Consider the following 26,250-nt stretch of genomic DNA (forward strand, 5'->3'; position numbering starts at 1 on the left):
ATTCTGGAAGGTCTGATGCAGGTAGGGAATATACAGTGAATGCTAGAACCCTCAAGAGTATTAAGTCAGAGAGATCTAGGTGTACAGGTCCACAGGTCACTGAACGTGGCAACACAGTTGGAGAAGGTAGTCAAGAAGGCATACGGCATGCTTGCCTTCATTGGCCGGGGCATTGAGTATAAGAATTGGCAAGTAATGTTGCAGCTGTATAACCTTAGTTCGACCACACTTGGAAGATGTTGCCTGGTATGGAGGGTATTAGCTATGAGGAGCGGTTGAATAAACTCGGTTTGTTCTCACTGGAACGACTGAGGTTGAGGGGCGCCCTGATAGAGGTCTACAAAATTATGAGGGGCATAGACAGAGTGGATAGTCAGAGGCTTTTCCCCAGGGTAGAGGGGTCAATTACTAGGTTTAAGTGCGAGGGGCAAGGTTTAGAGGAGATGTACGAGGCAAGTTTTTTTTTTAAAAACAGAGGGTTGTGGGTGCCTGGAACTCACTGCCGGAGGAAGTGGTGGAAGCAGGGACGCTGGTGGCGTTTAAGGAGCATCTTGACAAATGCATGAATAGGATGGGAATAGAGGGATACGGACCCAGGAAGTGTAGAAGATTTTAGTTTAGTCGGGCAGCATAGTCGGCACGGGGTTGGAGGGCCGAAGGGCCTGTTCCAGTGCTGTACTTTTCTTTGTTCATGCATGTACCAGGTGACTAACCTTGGTCGGTGGGCTCTCACATCCTTCCCTTCACCCCCCTCCCCCCAGCCCCTGGTCATCAGCATGCAGGGACACCCAATACTCCACGCCACCCGTGACCCCCCCCTCATTCTCCCCTCCATTTATCTGAGCATCTCAGGACAAGGGTTCTATAGCCAGCGCAAAATGAATAGGGACATGGACCTAGTTCCCCTATGCAACGGAATGTACCCTTGAATTCATCTCATTTGCGTGCGTACACAGCATCGGATCCTTGTACAATAGTTTTATCCATGTCCTGGGCCCAATCCCAAAACTCTCCAAAACCGCAAACAAATAACTCCGCATCCAGCACCACCACCACCTCCACCCCCTCTGCCTGAGAAAACACCACATTAACAGACACCACGCATCTGACAACAACTGTCTGCCCTTTATGAACCCTGTCTCATCCTCTCCAATCACCTTCGGGAGGCACTCCTCCAACCCAAGCGCCAGCACCTTTGCCAAACTCATGGCTCCACCTTCAACAGAGGTATAGGCCTATGACCCACACTCCACCAGGTCCTTGTCCTTTTTGAAGCAATAATCAAATAAATGCCTGTCTCAATGTCTCTGGCAGAGTCCCCTTAGCCACCACATCCTCAAACATCTCCACCAAGTGGCGCCAGCTCATCTGGAAACCTTTAAACCATCCTGACCCGATGCCTTACCCACCTGCATCTTCCCTGTCGCCATCCGCACTTCTTCCCCCCCCCCCCCCCCCCCCCCCCCCACACTGGCTCCTCAACCCCTGCTATCGCCTCCTTCGGAACACTCCAACCTCCCCAGAAACTCCCTCATATCTGACTCATCCTCCAGAGGCTCGGTCTAATCCAAATTCTTACTGAACACTTCAAATGCCTTGTTCATTTCCTCCGGTCTTACCATCAACTCCCCGGTCCCGTCCCGGACCCAAACAATCTCTCGCATGGCCGCCCGACGGCAGAGCTGGCCTGACTGGTGACTGACCATCTCCCCATACTTGTACACGGTCCGCCTCGCCTGTCTCAACTGCGGAACCGCCTTTCTCGTGCACAGAAGGTCAAACCTCATCTGTAACTCCTTCCTCCTCACCAGATGATCTGGGGTCGGATCCTCCTCATACCTAACACCCACCGCCAAAAATTCCTCTCCTAACCACTGCCACTCCTCTCTTGGCTCGGTCCACCTGAGCCTTAATGACCTCAGCCCTCGTTACTGCCTTCAACTCTTCCCACATCACCAACGTTGAAATCTCCCTGCTCCTATGAAACCGTACATAGTCCAAATATCTGGGTCCAACTCCCACGCTGGCCTCTGTGCTGGCCCCTTCTCCAGGAGCATGGTCCGAGATAACAATTATCAGATACTCTGCCTTCCTCACTCTGGCCAACAACACCGCCCCCATGACAAAAGAGTCAATCCTAGAATACAGTGTACTGGCAAAAAGAACGAATACCCTGTCCCACAGGACCGCCCCTCCCATCTCCCTCATAAACGCAGCTAACACCTTCGCACCTCCCCCTCCCGGAGGGGGGGCAGCAAATTCAAAACCCATCTCAATAATAACACTTAATGACAAACTTATCATGGCGTTCGTATTGGGGGGGGGGTAAAAATGCTAGGATCCCAAAGAAGGTCCTCCGGGGGGGGGGGGGGAGGCTAGCTCTCCCGAATCTACAATTCTACCACTGGGCGGCAACAGCCGAGCGAGTAAGGGGATGGATCCAGGAGCCAGAAGCCGAGTGGGTGCGTGTGGAGGAGGCCTCTTGCATGGAGGCCTCTTGCATGGGGACCTCCCTCCGGGCCCTCGCCACGGCAGCACTTCCATCCCCACCCAAAAAACACTCCAGCAGCCCAGTGGTGACAGCCACCCTCCAATCCTGGAACCAACTGCGGCAGCAATTTGGCCTGACCAAAATGTCGGACAAGGCTCCCATCTGCAACAACCATAGGTTCACACCAGCACTGACTGACGTCACCTTCAAAAAGGTGGAGGCAGGACGGGGGGGGGGGGAACACTGACAGTCAGGGACCTATACACGAACAACAGGATCGCAACACTGGACGAACTGAGAGAGAAATTTCAGCTGGGGGGGGGACGGACGGGGACGAACTACGGTACCTCCAGCTCAAAAACGTCCTACGAAAGGAGACCAGGACGTGCCCACAACCGCCACGACAGACACTACTGGAAGACCTACTGGACGCAAGTATCCTAGAGAAAGGGAACTGTAGCGACTTGTATGACCGACTGGTAGAAAGGGACGACACCGTACTGGACGCAACAAGGAAGTGGGAGGACGACCTGGGGACTGAGATAGGGTGGGGACTCTGGAGCGAAGCACTACATAGGGTCAACTCCACCTCCACGTGCGCAAGGCTCAGCCTGACGCAACTAAAAGTGGTACATAGAGCCCACTTAACAAGAAACCGTATGAGCAGGTTCTTCCCGGAGGTGGAGGTCAGATGTGAACGGTGCCAAAGAGGCCCGGCCAACCACGCCCACATGTTCTGGTCTTGCCCCAGACTTGTGGAGTACTGGACAGCCTTCTTTGAGGCTATGTCCAAAGTGGTGGGGGTGAGGGTGGAGCCATGCCCGATAGTGGCGGTCTTCGGGGTTTCAGACCAGCCAGATCTATTCCTGGGGAGGAGGGCAGACGCCCTTGCCTTTGCCTCCCTGATCGCCCGCCGTAGAATCCTGTTTGGCTGGCGGTCAGCAGCAACGCCCAGAGCTGCAGACTGGCTGTCCGACCTCCCGAAATCTCTCCAAATGGAGAAAATCAAATTCGCCATCCGAGGGTCGGACGATGGCTTCCACAGAACGTGGGAGCCATTCATGCAATTGTTCCGGGACCTGTTTGTGGCCAACGTACAAGAGGAAGAATAGTCGGGTGGCCAAGAATCAGGGGAAAATGGACGGGAATCGGGGGAAGGTGGCCGGTGGGGGGGGCTACGGGTTCGTTATGGGGGTTTGATGGCTAGCTAAGGCCCAAAACCAAACTGTAAATAAATGCCTATAAACATGTGCCTCGGCCATATTGGGGAATGTAAAATATGTATGCCGGCTAAAGGGGGGAGGCCACAGTTGTTATTATTACGAAGATGCTTACCTGTAAATATATATGTTAATTTTTGCGTGTTTTTTTTCTCTCTCTAATAATTTGTAATTTGTTCAATATAAAACATGAAAACGCAATAAAAAACATTTATAAAAAATAACAATAACACTTAATAATTGGAATCAGCAAATCCTGGTAAAGGTCTGGTTACCGCAGAAAAGTAGGATATCCTGTTATGGCTGCAGATCCTATGTTTTACCTTTCACAACTCTGACAGTGAAGCTAATCTTGCCACTGACACACAATGACAATCTGATGTTTTAAATACTTGAATGAAGATTTTAATAAGTGATGTAATTCTGCCATACAAATCCTGATACCATGAAGATGCTTTGCTAGTTTCAGAGCAGGGTTTGCAAGCCAAATTTAAAGCCAAGAACAATTTTTCGGACACAACAAAATGTTACAAACTACCATATATAGAGTAATTATTGATCTTGTGTAAAAGTCAACCTTCGGTCAAAAATTCCTAACTCCTCCTTATACCCTGTGGTAATCTGTTGGGCCTAGTTTTGAGCCCGATTAAAATTGGATATCCTAAATTAAAGAATTGGACACTTTAAATTAAACTACAGTCAGCTCCAGAAAATGGCTGGTTGGGAATTCGGACTTGGCCAAGTTCAAATATACTAACTCAGACAGGCTGCCTGGGCAGGTGTGGATCTGCCCTGTCAATTGCCCATCAACAGATCATCATACCCTATGGATATGCACCGGTCCATTGTCCACAGCCCAGACTGAGCCAGATTCCCAGGCACCCCGTGTTCCCACTGTTACCTTATTTGGTAAGGGGGTAACTGCAGACCATATTACCGAAGATGGACAGCTGGGGCGAGCGCAGGTGTCCTTCAACAGGTCATCAACCAGACCATTGGGTGCTGAGACACCCTCCCGAGACCTCACTGGTAGGACGCTAGAGGAAGTGGCAAAAGGGTGAGAAAGGGGGATAAAAAGACATTTGGGCACCCATCCACTCTGAGTCGAAGTTCCTCAAGCAAACAACACTTGCTACAGAAGTGTTAACGGGGAACCACCAAGGGAGCCATCAGTTCTCACATCATTCAGGTTCAAGCGATGCTCCGCTCTGACTCTCGGGTCCCCAACACTCTTATGCCCTTGCAAGAAGGATATTAGGGGACAGAGCAGTGCTACCTCCCCATTCAAGTGCAACAACGAGGAGATATTCAGGAGACCTTAGAAGACCATCCAGAGGCGGGTGCTTAACTCCCCCATCAAGCCTACCCCAAAACCGAAGAGGAGTTCCATCCGACAATGCAGAGACATAGCATACAGGCTCTCAGTTTAACAAATTGAACAGGGATATATGGACAACACCCAGTCACGGTGTCTTTATTAGGGGAAGATGTCCATGAGTGGTTCCCGCTGGGGTGCAGTACTTTGAGTCCTTCTCGTCCAGTTTTTGGGGGTTTTTTTTTCTTAAAATCCCACCTGAATGATGGTAGAAGGCTCCCACATAAGAAAAATGCTCAGAAGGACCAGGACAAGGAAACTTGAAGGTGGAGGTTGGTTGACTGATATGGAGGCATTTCACGGCTCTTCGGTGGAGAAAGTGGTGCAGGCAACTTTGGGACTCCGGCCAATCGACTAACGGCTGCGATGCTTAGCGGCATCTTGGCGGTGGAATTCAAGAAGCAATGGCAGGTTGTATTGGAAGACCTCCGTAAGTCGATGGAAGGTGCCCTGGCTCCCATTGGATTGGCGTTGGAGAAGAGCAACGAGACGGTAAAAGCACATGGCTTTGCGATAAAGAGCATGGAGGTAACTCTCTCTCTCAAGGAAGAGTGCCCAGATTGAGTCTCTGGAAGCCGAGATGTATCCGATGGTCAGTGTGAATAAAGCACTCAAAGCCAAGTAGATGATTTGGAGAATTGTTCCAGCAGGCAGAATATTCAAGTTGTGCGGTTGAGGGAATGGAAGGCCCAACTCCCACAGAATAATTTTTGAAGAGGTTTGGGAAGATGGTGGAAGAAAAGAGTGGATTTATGTCCCCCCTGAACTGCATTGTGCCTCCAGACACTCCAACAGAAGCCTCATCCCAAGAAATGAGCAGCTATTGTGAAGTTCCACAGCTTCCAGGAAAAGGAACATGTCTTGATATGGGCTATTGTGACTATATATGGGAAGGCCACACCATCAGGCTCTATCAAGATGTTGGTGCGGAGCTGGGAAGGAAGTGGGCAGCGTTTAACAAGGTTAAAGTCACCCTGCATAAATGAGTCAAGTTCATTTTGGGGTGTACCCAGCACGGTTCAGTGAATTTTGACGCAAAAGACTATTTTCGTGATGTGCCGGAGGCAGTGGGTTCCTTTGTAAAAACGCATGGGCTGGGTACAAGTTGATTGAGCTTCCGAGAGGTTTTGGATGTAGGGATGGGCATATAGATATGGAAAATTGTTTGGGTTCCTTGGACATGTTCGCATCTTTTTATTCTTGTGTGGAGTGAGTGTTTCAAAAGTTGGATTTTGGTGAGGGGCTTAATGTTACGTGGAGGGTTTGTTCTACATGCTATTACTGTTATTGGAAATATATAGCTCCCTGTTGGGAGTACAATGTTTTGAGGGTTTTTTTTAAATACTTGGTGTCTTTTTTCTGTTAGTATTTTTTTTCACTCTACGTGCTGCCGAAGTAGGAGTATGTGAAGCTCATTGTATTAGTTTGGTTTTCGATAATGAGCTTCGTGCATTAGTTCTGTTTGGGGTTAGGGTTAGTACAAGTAGGGCTTAGTGATTTTTGTTCGCCTTCTTGTTTTTTTGATTGTACATTTGGGTGTGGTACTTTTTGCGGGTGGGGAGGTGGAGGAAGGGGGGTGGGGGCAGGGATAGTTTGCTGATGGTTTCTACAGACTTTTCATTGTTTTGTCTTACTGGTGGGCTGTCCGGGTGCCTTTACTCTCTCTGTAGCTGTTGGATATCGGTCAGGATTGGGGGAGGGGGGGTCCCAATTCGGTTCTTCACCTGGAATCTAAGGGGGTTGAATGGCAGTGAAAAGGTTGAGGGTATTTGCTTACCGAAAAAGTCTGAACGCCGATGTTGTGTTTCTGCAGCAGATTCATTTGTGGGTCAGGGACCAGGCACGGTTGCAGAAGGGGTTCGCTCAGGCTATGATGGGAAGGCTGGGGGCGGCAATTTTGGTCAATAAAAGGGTTAAATTTTCAGCCGCTAAGATCTTTCCAGGAGCCGGTGCAGACTCGATGGGCCGAATGGCCACCTTCTGCACTGTAAATTCTATGATCTAATGGTAGACATGTGATTGTTAGTGGGTCCTTGGCGGGCACCTCGGTGGTCCTAGTTAACGTCAATGCGATCCATTGCGTTTTTTGCACCCGAGGGTACAGATTTTTCATTTTTCTCCCATTTCATCAGGTTTACTCATGTTTTGACTTTTTTGTGGTGGGTAGAGGGTGGGGTATTCAGAGTTTATAATTTCAGACCATGCCCTACATGTGAATTTTGTGGATTTGACGTGAGAGTCAAGACCCTCCCAACGCCCGCCAAGGAGATTAAATACAGCATTGTTGGCAGACAAAAGATTTTGTGAACACGTGCCCCCTGCTATTGGGATATATATTACGAAAGAGAAAATGCTGGAAAATCTCAGCAGGTCTGGCAGCATCTGTAGGGAGAGAAAAGAGCTAACCTTTCAAGTCTGATGACTCTTTGTCAAAGCTAAAAGACCGAGAAAGTGGGAAATATTTATACTGTGGAGTGAGAATGAAAGATGAGTCATAGCCACAGAAACCAATGGCCACAGAAACAAAGGGAAAAGACTGCTAATGACAGTCCCCAGAGAGGACAAAAGATGTGAACGGTCGAACAGCAGGGAAACTATCAGAGGATGAACTGTAGATGTGGGGTATGGGGAAGGGGGAAACAAGAGGAGAAAGGTAAAGGAAAGGGGGGGGGGGGAATTAAATATATATTAAGAAAGAAACAAATGGTAAAAGACAGTTAAAATGAAATGGAATGAAAACAAATGGGTCGAAGTGGGGTAGAACTGATCATCAGAAGTTGTAAAATTCGATGTTCAGGCCGGAAGGCTGTAGCGTGCCTAATCGGAAGATGAGATGTTGTTCCTCCAGTTTGCGTTGAGCTTCACTGGAACATTGCAGCAGGCCAAGAACAGACATGTGGGCATGGGAGCAGGGTCTTTTGTTAAAAATGCCAAGCAACATGAAGGTCAGGTCCTGAATGCACACAGACCGAAGATGCTCAGCAAAGCGATCACCAAGTCTGCATTTGGTCTCTCCGATATAGAGGAGTCCACATTGGGAGCAGCGAATGCAGCAGACCAAATTGGAAGAGATGCAAGTGAAATGCTGCTTAACCTGGAATGAGTGTTTTGGGCCTGGGATGTTAAGCATGGAAGAGGTAAAGGGGCAGGTGTTACACCTTGTGCGATTACATGGGAAGGTGCCATGGGTGATGGACGAGTGGACTAGATTGTCTTGGAGGGAACGGTCTCTGCGGAATGCTGACAGAGGGAGTGAAGGGAAGATGGGTTTGGGGTGGCATCACGCTGTAGTTGGCGAAAATGGCAGAGGATTATGCTTTGCATATGGAGGCTGGTGGGATGAAATGTGAGAACGAGGGGGACTCTATCCTTGTTCTGGGAGGGAATGAGGGCAGTGGCACGGGAGATGGACCGCACACTGTTGAGGGCCCTGTCCACAACTGTAGGTGGGAAATTACAGTTGAGGAAGAAGAAACACACTTTCGAAGCACCAGTTTGGAAAGTCGCATCGTCGGAACAAATGCGACGGAGGCGAAGGAGTTGAGAGAAAGGGATGGAGTCCTTACAGGGTGGAGTGTGCGAAGAGCTGTAGTCCAGATAGCTGTGGGAGTCAGTGGGCTTGTAGTGGATATTAGTGGATAGTCTATTGACAGAAATGTAGACAGAAAGATCAAGGAAGGGAAGGGTAGCGTCTGAGATGGACCTGGTGAAAGTGATGGAGGGGTGGAAACTGGAAGCGAAGTTGATGAATTTTTCCAGGTGCGGGCAAGAGCATGATGCAGCACCAAAATAGTCATCAATGTATCGGTAAAGGAGTTATGGGAGGGGGCCCGGAACAAGGAATGTTCCACATACCCCATAAAAAGGCAAATGTAGCTCGGGCCCATGCGGGTACCCATTGCTACACCTTTGATTTGGAGAGTGAGATGAGTTAAAGGGGAATATATTAAATTTAATAAAAGAGAATCCATCTCACCTGCTGTGTTGTGGCTAGCCCTTAAGGTGGTCATCAGGGGGAGATCATTTCCTACAAAGCACACATGGAGAGGATAGCGAGGGAGGAGCGACAGAGGCTGGTGGACCCCATCTTTGAGGTAGGCCATCAGTGCTTGCTTGCCCCTACCCCAGAGTAAGAAAAAGCTACAGACATAATTTGAATTATTATCAATAAGTTAGGCAATGAGCCAGCTGAGATGCTCGAGGGGGACATTTTATGAGCATGGGGAGAAAGCCTGCCACCATTTTGCTCATCAGCTGAGGCGGCAGGCTGCATCCCGGGAGATTGTGCAGGTAAGTCACTCGGGTGCCAGTTTGGTTTCCGCCCCGCCCAAGGTCAATGCGGCTTTCGAAACATTCTATCGGGATCTCTATAGATTGGAGCCCCTGGAGGAGAATTCGGCCAGAATGGAATTTTTGGATGGGTTATTCTTTCCATTGGTGGACAGGAAGAGGCTTCTTCCCTGCTGTTACCAGACTCCTGAATGACCCTCTTATGGACTGAACTGATCTCTTCACACATCTTCTCTATTTAGTATGACACTCCTTATGCTTCATCCGTGCCTGCATTTACATAGTATGTCCTATGATTTTTGATGTATGGAACGATCTGTCTGGACTGTACGCAGAACAATACTTTTCATTGTACCTCAGTACACATGACAATAAATTAAATCCAAGAGTTGGAATCCCCTTTGAGCCCCGAGGAAATTATGAAATGCATTGGGTTAATGCACATGGCCAAAGCTCCCTGATGGCTTCCCCACTGAGTTTTAGAAGAAGTTTGCAGGACAGATGATCCCTAATATTAGATATGTTCAATGACTCATTGTTCCAGGGTTTGTTGCCCATTTCACTTGCGCAGACCTCTATTTCCTTGATCCTGAAGAAGGACAAGGGCCCTCCGGATTGAGAGTCCATTTTGAATCCAGACACAAAATTACTTGCAAAATGCTGGCATTGCAGTTGGAGCCCTGCCTCCCAGAGGTGATCTCGGAAGACAATACAGGCTTCGTTGAGGTCGGCAATTGTTGGCCAATATACGCTGGCTCAGACTTCTGGTGGTGGCCATGGAGTGAAAGGTCGCACATTATGCAGCTCCCGCTCTTGGTGGTCTTTTTGCGGCTTTTAAGCTGGATTTCCACAAGAATTTTTCAAAAATAAAGGTTTAAAAGCGAAAGAGAAGCAGGTGATCCCGAGTTTATGGAGCTGTGCCCAGGGAAAAATCGAAAAAGGAGGAATCAAGAGTTGGTTGGAAGTAAGGACCGGAGTTCGAGGGAGGCACTGGTGGGGAAGCAGGGTTTGACCTCGCCAGCTCAATGGTCGACGGACCAGTTGGTGAACTTATTGACTGAAGGTCACTCAACATCCCAAGGAGTGTGCAAAGACCTGGCCCAGGCAGTGGACTCGACCAGGGCGGTGGTCGACCGTGCGGAGGAGAGATTGACGACCCAGGGACAGGCGATTCAGAAGCTGGAGGAACTGGCGGCGGAACGAGAGGAGCAGTCCACCACAATGGCAGCGGAGATCAGGATGTTACAGGACCAACAGAAACAACTGCTGGAGAACGACTGCTATGAGTTTGGGATGGCACAATGGTTAGCATTGCTGCCTACGACGCTGAAGACCCGGGTTCGAATCCCGGCCCTGGGTCACTGTCATAGAACGTAGAACGATACAGCGCAGTACAGGCCCTTCAGCCCTCGATGTTGCACCGACATGGAAAAAAAACTAAAGGCCATCTAACCTACACTATGCCCTTATCATCCATATGCTTATCCAATAAATTTTTAAATGCCCTCAATGTTGGCGAGTTCACTACTGTTGCAGGTAGGGAATTCCACGGCCTCACCACTCTTTGCGTAAAAAACCCACCTCTGACCTCTGTCCTATATCTATTACCCCTCAATTTAAGGCTATGTCCCCTCGTGCTAGCCACCTCCATCCGCGGGAGAAGGCTCTCGCTGTCCACCCTATCTAACCCTCTGATCATTTTGTATGCCTCTATTAAGTCACCTCTTAACCTTCTTCTCTCTAACGAAAACAACCTCAAGTCCATCAGCCTTTCCTCATAAGATTTTCCCTCCATACCAGGCAACATCCTGGTAAATCTCCTCTGCACCCGTTCCAAAGCTTCCACGTCCTTCCTATAATGAGGCGACCAGAACTGTACGCAATACTCCAAATGCGGCCGTACTAGAGTTTTGTACAACTGCAACATGACCTCATGGCTCCGGAACTCAATCCCTCTACCAATAAAGGCCAACACATCATAGGCCTTCTTCACTACCCTATCAACCTGGGTGGCAACTTTCAGGGATCTATGTACATGGACACCGAGATCCCTCTGCTCATCCACACTACCAAGAATTTTACCATTAGCCAAATATTCCGCATTCCTGTTATTCTTTCCAAAGTGAATCACCTCACACTTCTCCACATTAAACTCCATTTGCCACCTCTCAGCCCAGCTCTGCAGCTTATCTATGTCCCTCTGTAACCTGCAACATCCTTCCGCACTGTCTACAACTCCACCGACTTTAGTGTCGTCTGCAAATTTACTCACCCATCCTTCTGCGCCCTCCTCTAGGTCATTTATAAAAATGACAAACAGCAACGGCCCCAGAACAGATCCTTGTGGTACGCCACTCGTAACTGAACTCCATTCTGAACATTTCCCATCAACTACCACTCTCTGTCTTCTTTCAACTAGCCAATTTCTGATCCACATCTCTAAATCACCCTCAATCCCCAGCCTCCGTATTTTCTGCAATAGCCGACCGTGGGGAACCTTATCAAACGCTTTACTGAAATCCATATACACCACATCAACTGCTCTACCCTCGTCTACCTGTTCAGTCACCTTCTCAAAGAACTCGATAAGGTTTGTGAGGCATGACCTACCCTTCACAAAACCATGCTGACTATCCCTAATCATATTATTCCTATCTAGATGATTATAAATCGTATCTTTTATAATCCTCTCCAAGACCTTACCCACCACAGACGTTAGGCTCACCGGCCTATAGTTACCGGGGTTATTTCTACTCCCCTTCTTGAACAAAGGGACCACATTTGCTATCCTCCAGTCCTCTGGCACTATTCCTGTAGCCAATGATGACCTAAAAATCAAAGCCAAAGGCTCAGCAATCTCTTCCCTGGCTTCCCAGAGAATCCTAGGATAAATCCCATCCGGCCCCGGGGACTTATCTATTTTCACCTTGTCCAGAATTGCCAACACTTCTTCCCTACGCACCTCAATGCCATCTATTCTAATAGCCTGGGTCTCAGCATTCTCCTCCACAATATTATCTTTTTCTTGAGTGAATACTGACGAAAAGTATTCATTTCGTATCTCGCTTATCTCCTCAGCCTCCACACACAACTTCCCACCACTGTCCTTGACTGGCCCTACTCTTATCCTAGTCATTCTTTTATTCCTGACATACCTATAGAAAGCTTTTGGGTTTTCCTTGATCCTGCCTGCCAAAGACTTCTCATGTCCCCTCCTTGCTCGTCTCAGCTCTCTCTTTAGATCCTTCCTCACTTCCTTGTAACTATCAAGCGCCCCAACTGAAACTTCATGCCTCATCTTCACATAGGCCTCCTTCTTCCTCTTAACAAGAGATTCCACTTCTTTGGTAAACCACGGTTCCCTCGCTCGACCCCTTCCCCCCTGCCTGACTGGTACGTACTTATCAAGAACATGCAATAGCTGTTCCTTGAACAAGCTCCACATATCCAGTGTGCCCAACCCTTGCAGCCTACTTCTCCAACCAACACATCCTAAGTCATGTCTAATGGCATCATAATTGCCCTTCCCCCAGCTATAACTCTTGCCCTGCGGGGTATACTTATCCCTTTCCATCACTAACGTAAAGGTCACCGAATTGTGGTCACTGTTTCCAAAGTGCTCACCTACCTCCAGATCTAACACCTGGCCTGGTTCATTACCCAAAACCAAATCCAATGTGGCCTCACCTCTTGTTGGCCTGTCAACATATTGTGTCAGGAAACCCTCCTGCACACATTGTACAAAGAACGACCCATCTAATGTACTCGAACTATATCTTTTCCAGTCAATATTTGGAAAGTTAAAGTCTCCCATAACAACTACCCTGTTACTTTCGCTCTTTTCCAGAATCATCTTCGCCATCCTTTCCTCTACATCCCTAGAACTATTAGGTGGCCTATAGAAAACTCCCAACAGGGTGACCTCTCCTTTCCTGTTTCTAACCTCAGCCCATACTACCTCAGAAGAAGAGTCCCCATCTAGCATCCTTTCCGCCACCGTAATACTGTCCTTGACTAGCAGCGCCACACCTCCCCCTCTTTTGCCCCCTTCTCTGAGCTTACTAAAACACCTAAATCCCGGAACCTGCAACAACCATTCCTGTCCCTGCTCTATCCATGTCTCTGAAATGACCACGACGTCGAAGTCCCAGGTACCCACCCATGCTGCCAGTTCCCCTACCTTATTTCGTATACTCCTGGCATTGAAGTAGACACACTTCAAACCACCTACCTGAACACTGGCACCCTCCTGCGAAGTCAAATCTGTGCTCCTGACCTCCATACTCTCAATCTCCCGTACCCCAAAACTACAATCCAGGTTCCCATGCCCCTGCTGAATTAGTTTAAATCCCCCCAAAGAGCACTAACAAATCTCCCCCCCAGGATATTGGTGCCCCTCAGGTTCAGATGTAGACCATCCTGTCTATAGAGGTCCCACCTTCCCCAGAAAGAGCCCCAGTTATCCAGAAATCTGAATCCCTCCCGCCTGCACCATCCCTGTAGCCACGTGTTTAATTGCTCTCTCTCCCTATTCCTCATCCCACTATCACGTGGCACGGGCAACAACCCAGAGATAACAACTCTGTTTGTTCTCGCTCTGAGCTTCCATCCTAGCTCCCTAAAGGCCTGCCTGACATCCTTGTCCCCTTTCCTACCTATGTCGTTAGTGCCAATGTGGACTACGACTTGGGGCTGCTCCCCCTCCCCCTTAAGGACCCGGAAAACACGATCCGAGACATCACTTACCCTTGCACCTGGGAGGCAACATACCAAACGTGAGTCTCTCTCGCTCCCACAAAATCTCCTATCTGTGCCCCTGACTATTGAGTCCCCAATTACTAATGTTCTACTCCTTTCCCCCCTTCCCTTCTGTCTGTGAGGAGTTTGCACATTCTTCCCGTGTCTGCATGGGTTTCACCCCCACAACCCAAAGATGTGCAGGGTAGGTGGATTGGCCACGTTAAATTGCCCCTTAATTGGAAAAAATGAATTGGATATATTCTAAATTTTGGGGCAGCAGGGTAGCATGGTGGTTAGCATAAATGCTTCACAGCTCCAGGGTCCCAGGTTCGATTCCCGGCTGGGTCACTGTCTGTGTGGAATCTGCACATCCTCCCCCTGTGTGCGTGGGTTTCCTCCGGGTGCTCCGGTTTCCTCCCACAGTCCAAAGATGTGCGGGTTAGGTGGATTGGCCATGCTAAATTGCCCGTAGTGTCCTAATAAAAGTAAGGTTAAGAGGGGGGTTGTTGGGTTACGGGTATAGGGTGGATACGTGGGTTTGAGTGGGGTGATCATGGCTCGGCACAACATTGAGGGCCGAAGGGCCTGTTCTGTGCTGTACTGTTCTATGTTATAAAGTGGAGAACCTGGAGAACCGTTCTCAGAGACAGAATTCTGGATCGTTGGTCTGCCAGAGGGGAAGGAAGGATCGGATGCCAGTATGTGTGGATAATGCTTGAAAAGCCAATAGAGGAGGGTGCGCTCCCCAAGCCATTGGGAGGTGGACCGGGCTCACGGGCGATGCATAAGCCCCCCCCCCCCGAGAGCGATGGCGGTACGACTGCATCAGTTCCTAGATAAGAAACGCATCATCAAGTGGGCCAGGCAGACAAATCGGTAAATGTGGGAAGATGCTGAAATCCGGGTGTACCAGGACTTGGGAAGAGAACTCGCAAAGGGGAGGGCAAGTTTTAATAAAGTCAAGGCAGCCTTGTACGAGAAGCAAATAAAGTTTGGTCTGCTTTACCCGGCCCGTCTATGGGTGACCCGAGGGTCGGGAGCTGTACTTTGGCTCGCTGGAGGACGTGGCAGACTTTATGAAGGACAATAACATGATGGGAAAACAAGGACCTTGAACCTTGACTGTGGAGAACTGAGTGAGAAGTGATGTTTTGCCTTGTAAAAACATTAGTCTTTTAACTCTAATTTAATTTGCAATGTTCGAAAAGTTGTTTGAGATTCTGCATGTATTATTCCTTTTTTTTCTTTTATTTTCCTCAATCTGTTCCATCTGGCTCTGTTTGAAGGTGTTTGACTGGATAAGATTTTGTTAAGGGAGGAGGGGTGGGGCTCTGTGCTTGGACCTTGGGAGGGATTGTTTGTTTGTTTTTTGTGCTTTTTGCCATTGTTCTAGCAACTTATACTAAAAGTGGGAGGTAGGGAACCAGCAGATGGTAGGATGATTGGCGCCAGTGGCAGGAGCTGCCAGGCTAGCTGGGAGGGCTAGTTCACGGAAGCAAAGTGGGGGGTGAGCTGAAGATTAATGTGGGGGGGAGAAAGAGAGTAAACTGCTGACGAGAGGGGGACTTTTAGGTGCTGGAGGAGGGGAGTGCATGACGGTAGCTGCCGGGGCGGGCCAGGTGAGGTGCGGGCATGGGCCAAGGGCAGATTGACAGGGGATGGGGCTAGGGTGCCCCCCGACCAGGCTGGTCACGTGGAATGTTCATGGACTGAATGGGCCGGTCAAAAGAGCCCGTGTGTTCGCACACTTGAGGCAGCTGAAAGCGGAAGTGGCCATGTTGTAAGAGATGCACTTGAAGCTGGGAGACCAAGTTACACTGAAGAAGGGATGGGTCGGGTGGGTGTTTCATTCAGGATTGGACTTTAAAACAAGGGGGGTGGCAATTCTGGTTAATAAACTGTTGGCATCTGAGGTGGGGAAGATAGAGGCAGACCAGGGGGGTAGATTTATTATGGTCAGTGGAAAGCTGGAGGGAATAGCTGTGGTGTTGACAAATATATGCACCCCAAACTGGGATGATGTCACGTTTGTCAGGAGGGTGCTGGGGAAGATTCCGGACCGCGACTCGCACCAGCTGACGATGGGGGGGGTTTTAATATGGTTCTGGATCCAGACTGGACCAGTGAATTCCAGGTCGGGAAAGGTATCAGCAATGGCTAAAAAACTGCTGGGGTTTATGGAGCATATGGAAGGGGTGGATCCGTGGAGATTCAGGCGGCCAAGGAGCAAGGAGTATTCATTCTACTCCCACATACACAAAGTGTATTCCAGGATAGACTTTTTCGTACTTGACAAAACGCTGTTAGCGTGGGTGGAGGGCACTGAATACTCAGCAATCGTGGTGTCGGATCATGCCCCACACTGGATAGACCTACGACCTCTCTTCCTTGAGGAGGGTTTCCCAAGTCTGGAGGCACTAGAGGAGTTTGAGTTGTCAGGTGGGAACGGGTTTCGGTACCTACAGGTACTTGATTTTGTCCGGAGGCAGGTTCCAAGCTTTCCTCGCCTCCCCGAGGGGACTACAGGATAAGGTGATGTCAAAAACGGGGTTGGGGAGGGTCTCAGAGATATACAAGGAATTCATGGAGTAGGAAGGGGTCCCACTCAGGGAGGTGAAGAGGAAGCAGGAGGAAGAGTTAATAATAATAATGATCGCTTATTGTCACAAGTAGGCTTCAATGAAGTTACTGTGGAATTGGGAGGGGAGTTGGAAGTCAGACTATGGGAAAAGGCCTTGAGCAGAGTCAATTCACCCTCGTCATGTGCCAGGCTTAGTCTGATCCAGTTCAAGGTGGTTCATTAGGCTTATATGACTGTGGCCCGGCTGAGTAGGTTTTTTTCAAGAGGTGGAGGATAGGTGCGGATTCTGTGGGGGAAGCCCGGCGAATCATGTACATATGTTCTGGGCGTGTCCAAAGTTGAGGAATTTCTGGCAGGGGTTTGCAGACGTCATGTCAGAGGTCCTGGAAGGGAAGGTGACTCCAAGTCCAGAACTGGGAATATTTGGGGTATCGGAAGATACAGGGGCCCAGAGGGGGTGGGGAGGGAGGCCAATGTTCTGGCCTTCTCCTCCCTGGTGGCCCAGAGACGGAGTTGTCTGGGATGAAGGGACTCGGAGCCTCTAAAGTCAGGAGTGTGGGTCAGTGACATGGCGGGGTTTCTCACGCTGGAAAAGATTAAGTTCACCTTCAGAGGCTCACTTCAGGGGTTCGACCAGAGGTGGCAGCCGTTCATCAACTTCTTCAAGGAAATTTTAACGTCAGCAGCAAGGGGGCGGGGGGAAGCAGGGGTGGAAAATGGGAGGCATGGTAGTGTAAGACAAGGACAGGGAACTTCGTATATGGTTATTAGGAAATAGGGCAGGGGTAGTAGGGATGTTATTTTTATGTTTTTTGCCTGTGCCGGCCCGCTCGGTTGTTTAAGAAATGTTAATGTGTTAAAACTGTGAAAATTATAAATGCTTCAATAAAATATTTTCTAAAATCAAAATATACGCTGGCTCGAACTGGAGGTGATTGCTTCCATGGATGCATTTGATCAGGTGGAGTGGGGTTATCTGAGATTCTTGGGAGGTTTGGTTTTGGGCAAAAGTTCATATCCTGGATTCATTTACTGTATAGGGCCCCCACTGCTGGTGTTTACACAAATGCCTTAAGCTCAGGTTATTTTCCGCTGAATAAGGGCAAGAGGCAGGGATGTCCATTGTCTTCACTTCAATTTGCTTTAGTAATTGAACCACTTGCCATTAAGCATCAAGATCTTCCAATAGGTGGAAAGGAATAAAATCGGGGGCGGGAGGGAGCATAGTGTCTCCTTGTACGCAGATGATCTGCTTCTTTATTTTATGGATTCATTTCCACTATGGATGAGATAATGAAGCTACTTAGGAGTTTTGGCTCCTTCTCTGGTGCAAGTTGAATCGGGACAAGAGTGAATAATTTCCGGTTAACACCCCAGCGAGGGGAGCCAATTTGGGGGATTTTGAATTTTCGCCTAGTCAGATCTAGCTCTCATTATGTGGGTTGTTCGGGTGGCCCATGATCTGGCCTCACTCCATTAATTAAATTATACTAGTCTAGTTAATGTAGTTAAATCTAAAATTTCAGAAGTGGGATAACCTCCCACTGTCATGGGCGGGTAGGGTTCAGACTATTAAAATTAATGTGCTCCAGAGATGTTTTATTTCTTTTTCAATGTCTCCCTACTTTTCTCCCCAAATCCTTCTTTGTCAGAGTTAACAAATTAGTGTCCTCTTTTATTTGGGTGGACAAGACCCCAAGGATCCATAGGGTGTTCCTCCAGAGAGATAGACAGTCTAGTGGTTTAGCTTTACCCAATTTGCTATTTTATTATTGGGCTGCCAATATTGAGAAAGTGCTGGGGTAGTTTAGTGATTTGAGTTCCATATGGGGGTCAAATTGAGGCAAGTTCTAGGTAAGGGCTCTAGTTTGGGTGCTTTAGTAACTGCTTCACTTCCATTCTCCCCTGCAAGATTTTATTTGAATCCAGTAGTGTTGCCCACCCTGAGAATCTGGGTGCAGTTCAGACAGCATTTTAAACTTAGCTCCATGTCATTGTTGGCTCCTATCTGTGGTAATCATCGGTGTGTCAGCGGGTTTAATAATAATAATGATAACAATGGCTTATTGTCACAAGTAGGCTTCAATGAAGTTAGTGAAAAGCCCCTAGTCACCACATTCCGGCACCTGTTCGAGGAGGCCAGCACAGGAATTGAACCCGTGCTGCTGGCCTTGTTCTGCATTACAAGCCAAATGTTTAGGTCTTGGGTGAGGGAGGGTTTGGGGACCTGTTGAAGGAAGATTTGCCAGCTTTGAGGAGCTGTTGGAAAAATGTCAACTCCCTACCTAGGACCAACCTGTTTAGATATTTCCAGGTTTGCGATTTTTTGCAGAAACCTTTCCCTTATTTTCCCTTGACACCATTGAGCTCCCTGTTGAAGAGGATTTCGCCTTTAGCAGGGTCTGGTTGGGGGGAGGAAAAGAGAGAGAATTTTGGGTACCTACAGCCAGATCCTATCATTGGAGTTGGTTCCGTTGAATGAGACGAAGGTGAAATGGGTTTTATTCTGGATAATGAGGTGTGGAGCAAGGTTCTTCGCAGGGTCAACTCCATGACGTCCTGTGCTGGCTTAGTTTGATCCAGATCATGTTCTGGTTGTATCCTAAACTCGTGGGGTTCTGGGACTCCTTCTTTCGCACCATGTCAGCTATTCTACAAACTGAATCAAGGCCGTGCCATATTTGGGGTGTAGGACCTGCCAGAGCTGCAGACTGGGGCAGGGCAGATGTCCTCACCTTCACCTTGTTTTTGTTTTTTTCTTTTAAATAATTTTTATTGAAAAATTGAATTTATACAACAATACCGCACCATAGTAAAATACCAAAAATAACAATAATATTAACAATCATAAACATTCGCCCCACCTCCATGAACAACACAGCATTTTAACAACAACGCAAAGTAACACAATATAAAGTTACAGAATAGACACTACAATAGGGAATAGACACTACAATAGGGAACACCCCCCCCCCCCCCCCCCCCCCCCCGGGTTGCTGCTGCTATTGACCAAGTTACTTATCTTTGAGCCAGGAAGTCCAGAAAAGGGTGCCATCGTTTATAGAACCCTTATATTGATCCTCTCAGGGCAAATTTGACCCTTTCCAATTTTATAAATCCCGCCATGTCACTGATCCAGGTCTCCACACTTGGGGGCCTTGCATCCTTCCATTGTAGCAGAATCCTTCGTCAGGCTACTAGGGACGCAAAGGCCAGGACACCGGCCTCTTTCGCCTCCTGCACTCCCAGCTCTACCGCAACTCCAAAAATCGTGAGTCCCCACCCTGGTTTGACCCTGGATCCAACCACCCTCGACACCGTCACCACCACCCCCTTCCAGAATTCTTCCAGTGCTGGGCATGCCCAGAACATATGGGCGTGGTTCGCTGGACTCCCCGAACATCTGGTGCACCCGTCCTCACCCCCAAAGAACCTACTCATCCTAGTCCCGGACATGTGGGCCCGGTGGCACCTTAAATTGGATGAGACTAAGCCTCGCACATGAGGAGGAAGAGTTGACTCTCTCCAAGGCATCCGCCCAAGTCCCGTCCTCTATCTGCTCCCCAAGTTCCTCCTCCCATTTAGCCTTCAGCTCCTCCACTGACGACTCCTCCACCTTCTGCATTACCTTATAGATGTCAGACACCTTCCCCTCTCCGACCCACACCCCCGAAAGCACTCTGTCCATCATCCGCCTTCACCTTGTTGACTGATCGAAGGCGAGTGCTGCTGGGTTGGAGATCGAAGGAGACACGTGCGGATTTTCAAAATTCAAAGCAACAAGAAAAGCAAAATACAAAATGAAAACCCAATACAATTAGCTCTAACTAAGTGAGGACTAATTTAACATCTAAAATGTACTCCCTTCTAATGGATGCAAGGATTGCAGCACATAAAAAAAGGAGACTGTGCACAAACCACACATCACTTTTCCAAATCAATATGTTTTTTGCTAAAACAAGATAACAAATGACCCTCGCCCTTAAACATCGTACACCTTTGTCAGGAGAAAAAGACAAAAACAGCATAATCACAAGGAAATAAAGTCCAGGATTATTGATGAACTGCAGGACAACAACACTGTCTTGGAAAGGCTCAGGCCATAACGGATTGTCGAACACTCTGGGTCTCTTCAAAGAGTTCCATTGAACAAAGCGTCTTCGCCTCCACCATGTCACCGCCCCAATGCTCAGAAACTCAGGCCCCGCCGTCAAGGGGAGGAGAGAGAGAGAGAGAGAGAGAGGGGGGGGGGGGGGGGGGAGGGAGGTGACTAGATATGGCAAGTCACCTCCAAACCCCACAATGAGCATCATGGACAGGACAGTGCAAGACTAATGGTGCCTCCACCCGATTCCAGGCTTCAAAGACCAGGCACATTGCGCTCCGTCAAACCTTCTCTCGAGGATTCTTCACAATTAACAAAGTGAGCACCAAAAACCTGTACCACTGAGCCGAGATCATCATCCAGAACATAATTCTTAATGGCGCTCATTATCCCAATGCACACAGCACCGCCGAGGTCCGCCCAGCAGCAAAACCGCCACTGCAAGCTGGGCCCCATCCCAGCCAATCCCAACCACCCCAATCAAACAAGCAGTCTCTCTGATACAACTCAGCTCTTCACCACCAAACTCCTAACTGGATCATCCAGGTGCATTGCGCAAGACATATATCTCAAATAAAAAAAGGATAATTATGGAATAAGCAGTTGGATAAGATAAAAGGATTAAAAGAGCTCACAAAAACTCAGCTGCTCTCATGCTCACATCATGTGGTCCGCAAAACATCATGTTTTAAAATAAGTTTCAACATCTCTCAATCTCCGACCTCTGTCCTCACACCTGCATGGAAGTCTTCTCTGACTGAACCTCGAACTGCTCAAGAGCCTACAGAAGTGAACTTCAGCCCAGATGTAAACAGTAGCAGAAATATTTGTTCCCTGCAATGTTGTTCGGAGCTCTTATCAATTGGGGTGGTTATAGGCACCTCAAGTTACAACTCCAGTGAGTTGTTCATATAAAGTCTGAGCCAGGTGGTTGCAAGGGGAGAAGGACAGTGATGATCTATGGCAACTGGAAATGTAATGATTGCCACAGGCCTCACTCTGTGCTTAGCACCAACCCCCAAGGCAACTCCAAGGGAAGGAACTTTATCCTGAGAGTACCAGGTGATCACTAACTACCCTCGAGGTGGTGCAGTCATTATTTTGCAGTTCCTTTATGTTGTACGGTACTCGCATTCCAAGTAATGGGTGGGCCGTTTGCTAGTGACGCCAGCCCCGCCAATACCGTCACCTGGTAACCATTACCAGCGTCACCATCTAAGTGAATGTAGCTCAATGCTGTAAATGCAAATAGCAGCCAAATACAAGCAGGAGAGAGATTGCGAGGCAGAGGTGGAGCACAAAATAAAAATTTTAAAAGGGTGAAATTCCATGATTTAGAAGTCAGGAGTTCCGCCACACGGCACAAATTTCTCATCTCTGGTTTATGAGAAAGGCTGGAGAAGCTGGATTGCACCTGATCTGAGCGGAGGTTAAGAGGAGATTTAATAGTAATTTCAAAATCATGACAATTCCAATCATGCAGACAGGGAGAAACTGTTTCCACTGACAGGAAGGTCAATAAACATAACATTTTAAGGAAAATTACAAAATACAAAAGAACCAAGGACAGTCCAGTTGCATCCAGTCTGGGAAGGTTTGAAGTCGTTAAAAAAATTTCAGTAAAGATTCACGAGAGAGTGATTCCGTGGATGAGGAATTTCATTGAGATAGATTGGAGAAATTAGGACTGTTTTCCTTGGAGAAAAGGCGGCTGACAGGAGGTCTGATAGCAGGATCCAAAAGCACAAGTAGTCTGAATAGAGCAGATAGGGAGAAACTGTTCCCACTGAAGATTCATTGAGTTTACAGCATGAAAACAGGCCCTTGGGTCCAACTTATCCATGCCGCCCAGTTTTTACCACTAAGCTAATCCCAATTGCCTGCATTTATAGAGTCAGAGTAATCTTTACGCTTCTGTACATTGGACAGGATTCTCCATCCCGTCGGATCCGTTTGCTGGTGTGGCATGGGATCCTCCTTCCCGGCAGCTGGCCAATTGGGTTTCCCACTGTGGGCACCCCCACGCTGTCAGGAACTCCATGGGTGCGAGTGCCCTGCTGGTGAATGGAGGATCCCGCTGTCAGAGAATCAAGCCCATTATCTTTTACCTCCCTATTCTCAGGTCTCCTGGTGTGAGAAAGGTAGATGTGGATTGGCACAACAGAGCACCATGCTTTTCATTACGATCATTCCCCTTCTGTCCCTTCACTGGACTAAACCTTGATATCCTCAAGACACTGCTGCAGGTTGCATGTGAACCAGGTGTAGAATTGTAGCAAGGGGTATAACATATAGATCCAGGGATAGGTTCCACATCTGCAAGACTAGCCTGTGCAGTTTTATTCTGTCTATGTCAGAAAGGATATTCAGTTATCGGAATGTGTACAGAGAAGAACCACATGTCATATCCTGTAACTAAAGTGAATAATATATGAGGAATGAGTTTATATTAAAAGCCCCCCCACTTCCAAATATGCTATGTGAGACGGGGTGGCATAAAATTCACCCCTATGTTATTGTGACCGGAATTTCCTGGATCAAACTCATGGAAAGACTTTGCTGAAAATCACTTCAGCTTCTGCATTTTGAACTTCTATCCAAATTTCCTGCAGTGTTAATTTGCCTATGCTGCCAGAAAATCCTATTCAAATTAGGAATTATTGTGAAGGATCAAGAAAAAGAGGGCAGTGATTTAAAGTAATTAGCAAAACAAAAGGAGCGGCTCAGTGGTTAGCACTGCTGCCTACAGCACATATGTCCTGGGTTCGATCCCGACCACAGGTTACTATCCGTGTGGAGTTTACACATTCTCCCCATGTCTGCATGGATTTCACCCCCATAACCCAAAGATGTACAGGTTAGGTGGATTGGCCATGCTAAATTGCCCCTTAATTGGGGGAAAAAATAATTGGGTACTCTAAATTTAAAACAAAATTGGTAAAACAAGCAAAAGCTATCTGGGAAAAAACATTTTCACACACGAGTGGAATGCTCTGTCTAAGAATGTGGGGAAACAGGTTCATTCGAAGCATTCAAAAGGAAATTTGACTTTTACTTGAAGGAGGAAGAACGTGAAGTGTTATGGGAGAAGGCAGGAGAATGGCACTAGGTGAATTGCTCATTCAGAGAGCTGGTACAGATACGGTGGGCCAAATGTCCTTCTCCTGCACCTAACAATGTCATTCTGCTTCATGGGTTATTTTTTCCCCTCACGCAGACTTATGATTTGGAATGTCTGAAAGGGAAGAGGAAGTAGAATCAACACTAACTTTCAAAAGGGCACCGAATAAATGCATGAAGGATGAATAATCATGGGGACAGAGCAGGGGAGTGGGGCTGATTAGATTGCTCTTTTGAAAGAGCCAGCAGGCGCAAGATAGACAAAATGGCCAATTCACCTTTTTATTTCTCTCTGGCTACACCATCGCAGTGAGAAAACTGCTGCACTATTTCAAGGGGAGAGAAAGACTTTGTCATCAGATTACGTTTTAATGCATGTTTTTCAAATTTTATTTCCCTGGGTCCACATTTGCCAACCAGAAGTATGAAAGGGGCGCCTTCTTGGTCCTCATGATCTCACTCTAATCAGGTTGCCAGGAGAAGAGGGCAATGTACATATCAGGTGCTGACTTCAGCCAGTTCCTTTGTGCCGTCTCCATCTTTTGAAAATTCAACCTCGTAAGTCACCATTAAGGGCAACAGGAACAAAATGCTTATTTTACTCAGCACTGTATACTTCTGGGAGATGCTACTCCAGAATACTGACAGCCTTGTGGGCTTTTGGCATGTTTTTAATGTGGTATCACAGGTCAAGGAGAGCAGTGTCATGTTTTCATTTGGAGTCAGCTGTAAGTTAATAACTGACTCTGAGGTCTCAATCTCAAAAGTATTTTTTCCCCCACCAATTCTCTTTCAACATCTGAAACTTCTCCTCTCATTTGCCAGTACTTCCCTGCATATCACACACAGGCTTTGCATCCTTATTTGCATTGGCATAATGCTTTGTTCCAGAGTTGAGTTTCTCCTTTGTCGGCTGTTCACCAGAGGCATGGAGCTCTGTACAGAGCTAACACTACTCTCTCCTACCCTGGACTCTCCTGTGCAGCTCTGTCCAGCAAATTCACTTGTAAGAACATATTCTGTAGGTACACTGCCCAGAACAGTACAGCACAGAACAGGCCCTTCGGCCCGCGATGTTGTGCCGAGCAATGATCACCCTACTCAAACCCACGTATCCACCCTATACCCGTAACCCAACAACCCCCCCCCCCCCCCCCCCCCTTAACCTTACTTTTTAGGACACTACAGGCAATTTAGCATGGCCAATCCACCTAACCCGCACATCTTTTGGACTGTGGGAGGAAACCGGAGCACCCGGAGGAAACCCACGCACACACGGGGAGGATGTGCAGACTCCACACATTTGTGTCTCTGGCCATCACACACTTAAAATAAAATTATTTATCTTCGTACTCCTCTTGACTGACTTGCCAGCAGCAAGAAAATGGAAGAAGCTCTCCTCTGATTTGGTGCTAAAAGCACAAACATACAGAGCACTTGACATCAAGTGTACCTGCAGGGGACTTGTCCAGGTCACTGCTATTTGGCCAGAAGACTGTGCACTGCCTCATTTCCCTCCCATTTGAAAGGCCATAACTGCCACCATTCACAATAAAAATGCCGCTAAGCCGCTGTTGGCACTCGTCCCGCGAGCAGGACCACCGCAGAAATGCTGCGACCAATCGTTCCGCCACCCTCCCCACACCCACCCCAGGGGTCAGGACCCGCACCTTGTAAAACCCTGATTCAGGAAGATGAGGGCATGTACTGCCCTTCCAGGGTGGGGTGGGGAAGGGGGTAGGTGACAACCCCGCCTCAGGGATAATAAAATTAAAGACTCCTGGCGTCCTCCCAGCACCGAGGCCTTTCAAATAACCCCTGGGGTGGGGTGAGCCGGACTCACGCACCTGTCTTCCGCTCCCTGCTCAGCAGCGGCTGGATATCCTCGTCGCCCGATCCCTCCATCTTGCAGCCCGACGCCGACTCAGCTGTGCTCGAGCTCGGGGCTCAGGCCGGCGATACCACCCCGGTCACGCGCACATCCTGCTTCCGTCTCCATGGTACCCGGCCGCCGACGCCACGTAGCGCACCCGCGAGACGTGAAGCGGTCAGTCGCGCGCCCCGCCCCAGAGCAGCTTCCACGAGACAGCCTGAGTGAGCCGCAGGGCTGTGGCTGACCTTGTACTGACTGTACAGATAGTGGAAACTGCAATTATTCAACATTGTCGCTGTTTACTTGTGAACTTCCCTTCCCTTATATTGCTCCTTTGACGCAGTAAAATGTTCCCTGGCGAGGGTATTCATTCATTTGAAAACTTGGTCAAAGAAGTAAGTTTCAAGAAGGATCTTAAAAGAGGAGAGAAAGCTCGATGGAGAATCAGAGGTTTA

At 48.2% G+C, this 26,250-nt stretch overlaps 1 protein-coding gene across 1 annotated transcript in view; it reads right to left on the reverse strand.

Moving 5' to 3' along the window:
* The window catches only part of slc17a5 (solute carrier family 17 member 5), an 80,265-nt gene extending 54,332 nt beyond the window's left edge, over nt 1-25,933 (reverse strand). The window contains exon 1 of the mRNA XM_038800482.1: nt 25,770-25,933. Coding sequence (XP_038656410.1) covers nt 25,770-25,827 — 58 coding nt within the window. The 5' untranslated portion in view covers nt 25,828-25,933. The remainder of the gene's footprint in view (nt 1-25,769) is intronic.
* Between the last annotated feature and the right edge of the window lie 317 nt (nt 25,934-26,250).

The sequence above is a fragment of the Scyliorhinus canicula genome, chromosome 6 (assembly GCF_902713615.1).
Source record: "Scyliorhinus canicula chromosome 6, sScyCan1.1, whole genome shotgun sequence".
Classification (NCBI taxonomy): Eukaryota; Metazoa; Chordata; class Chondrichthyes; order Carcharhiniformes; family Scyliorhinidae; genus Scyliorhinus; species Scyliorhinus canicula.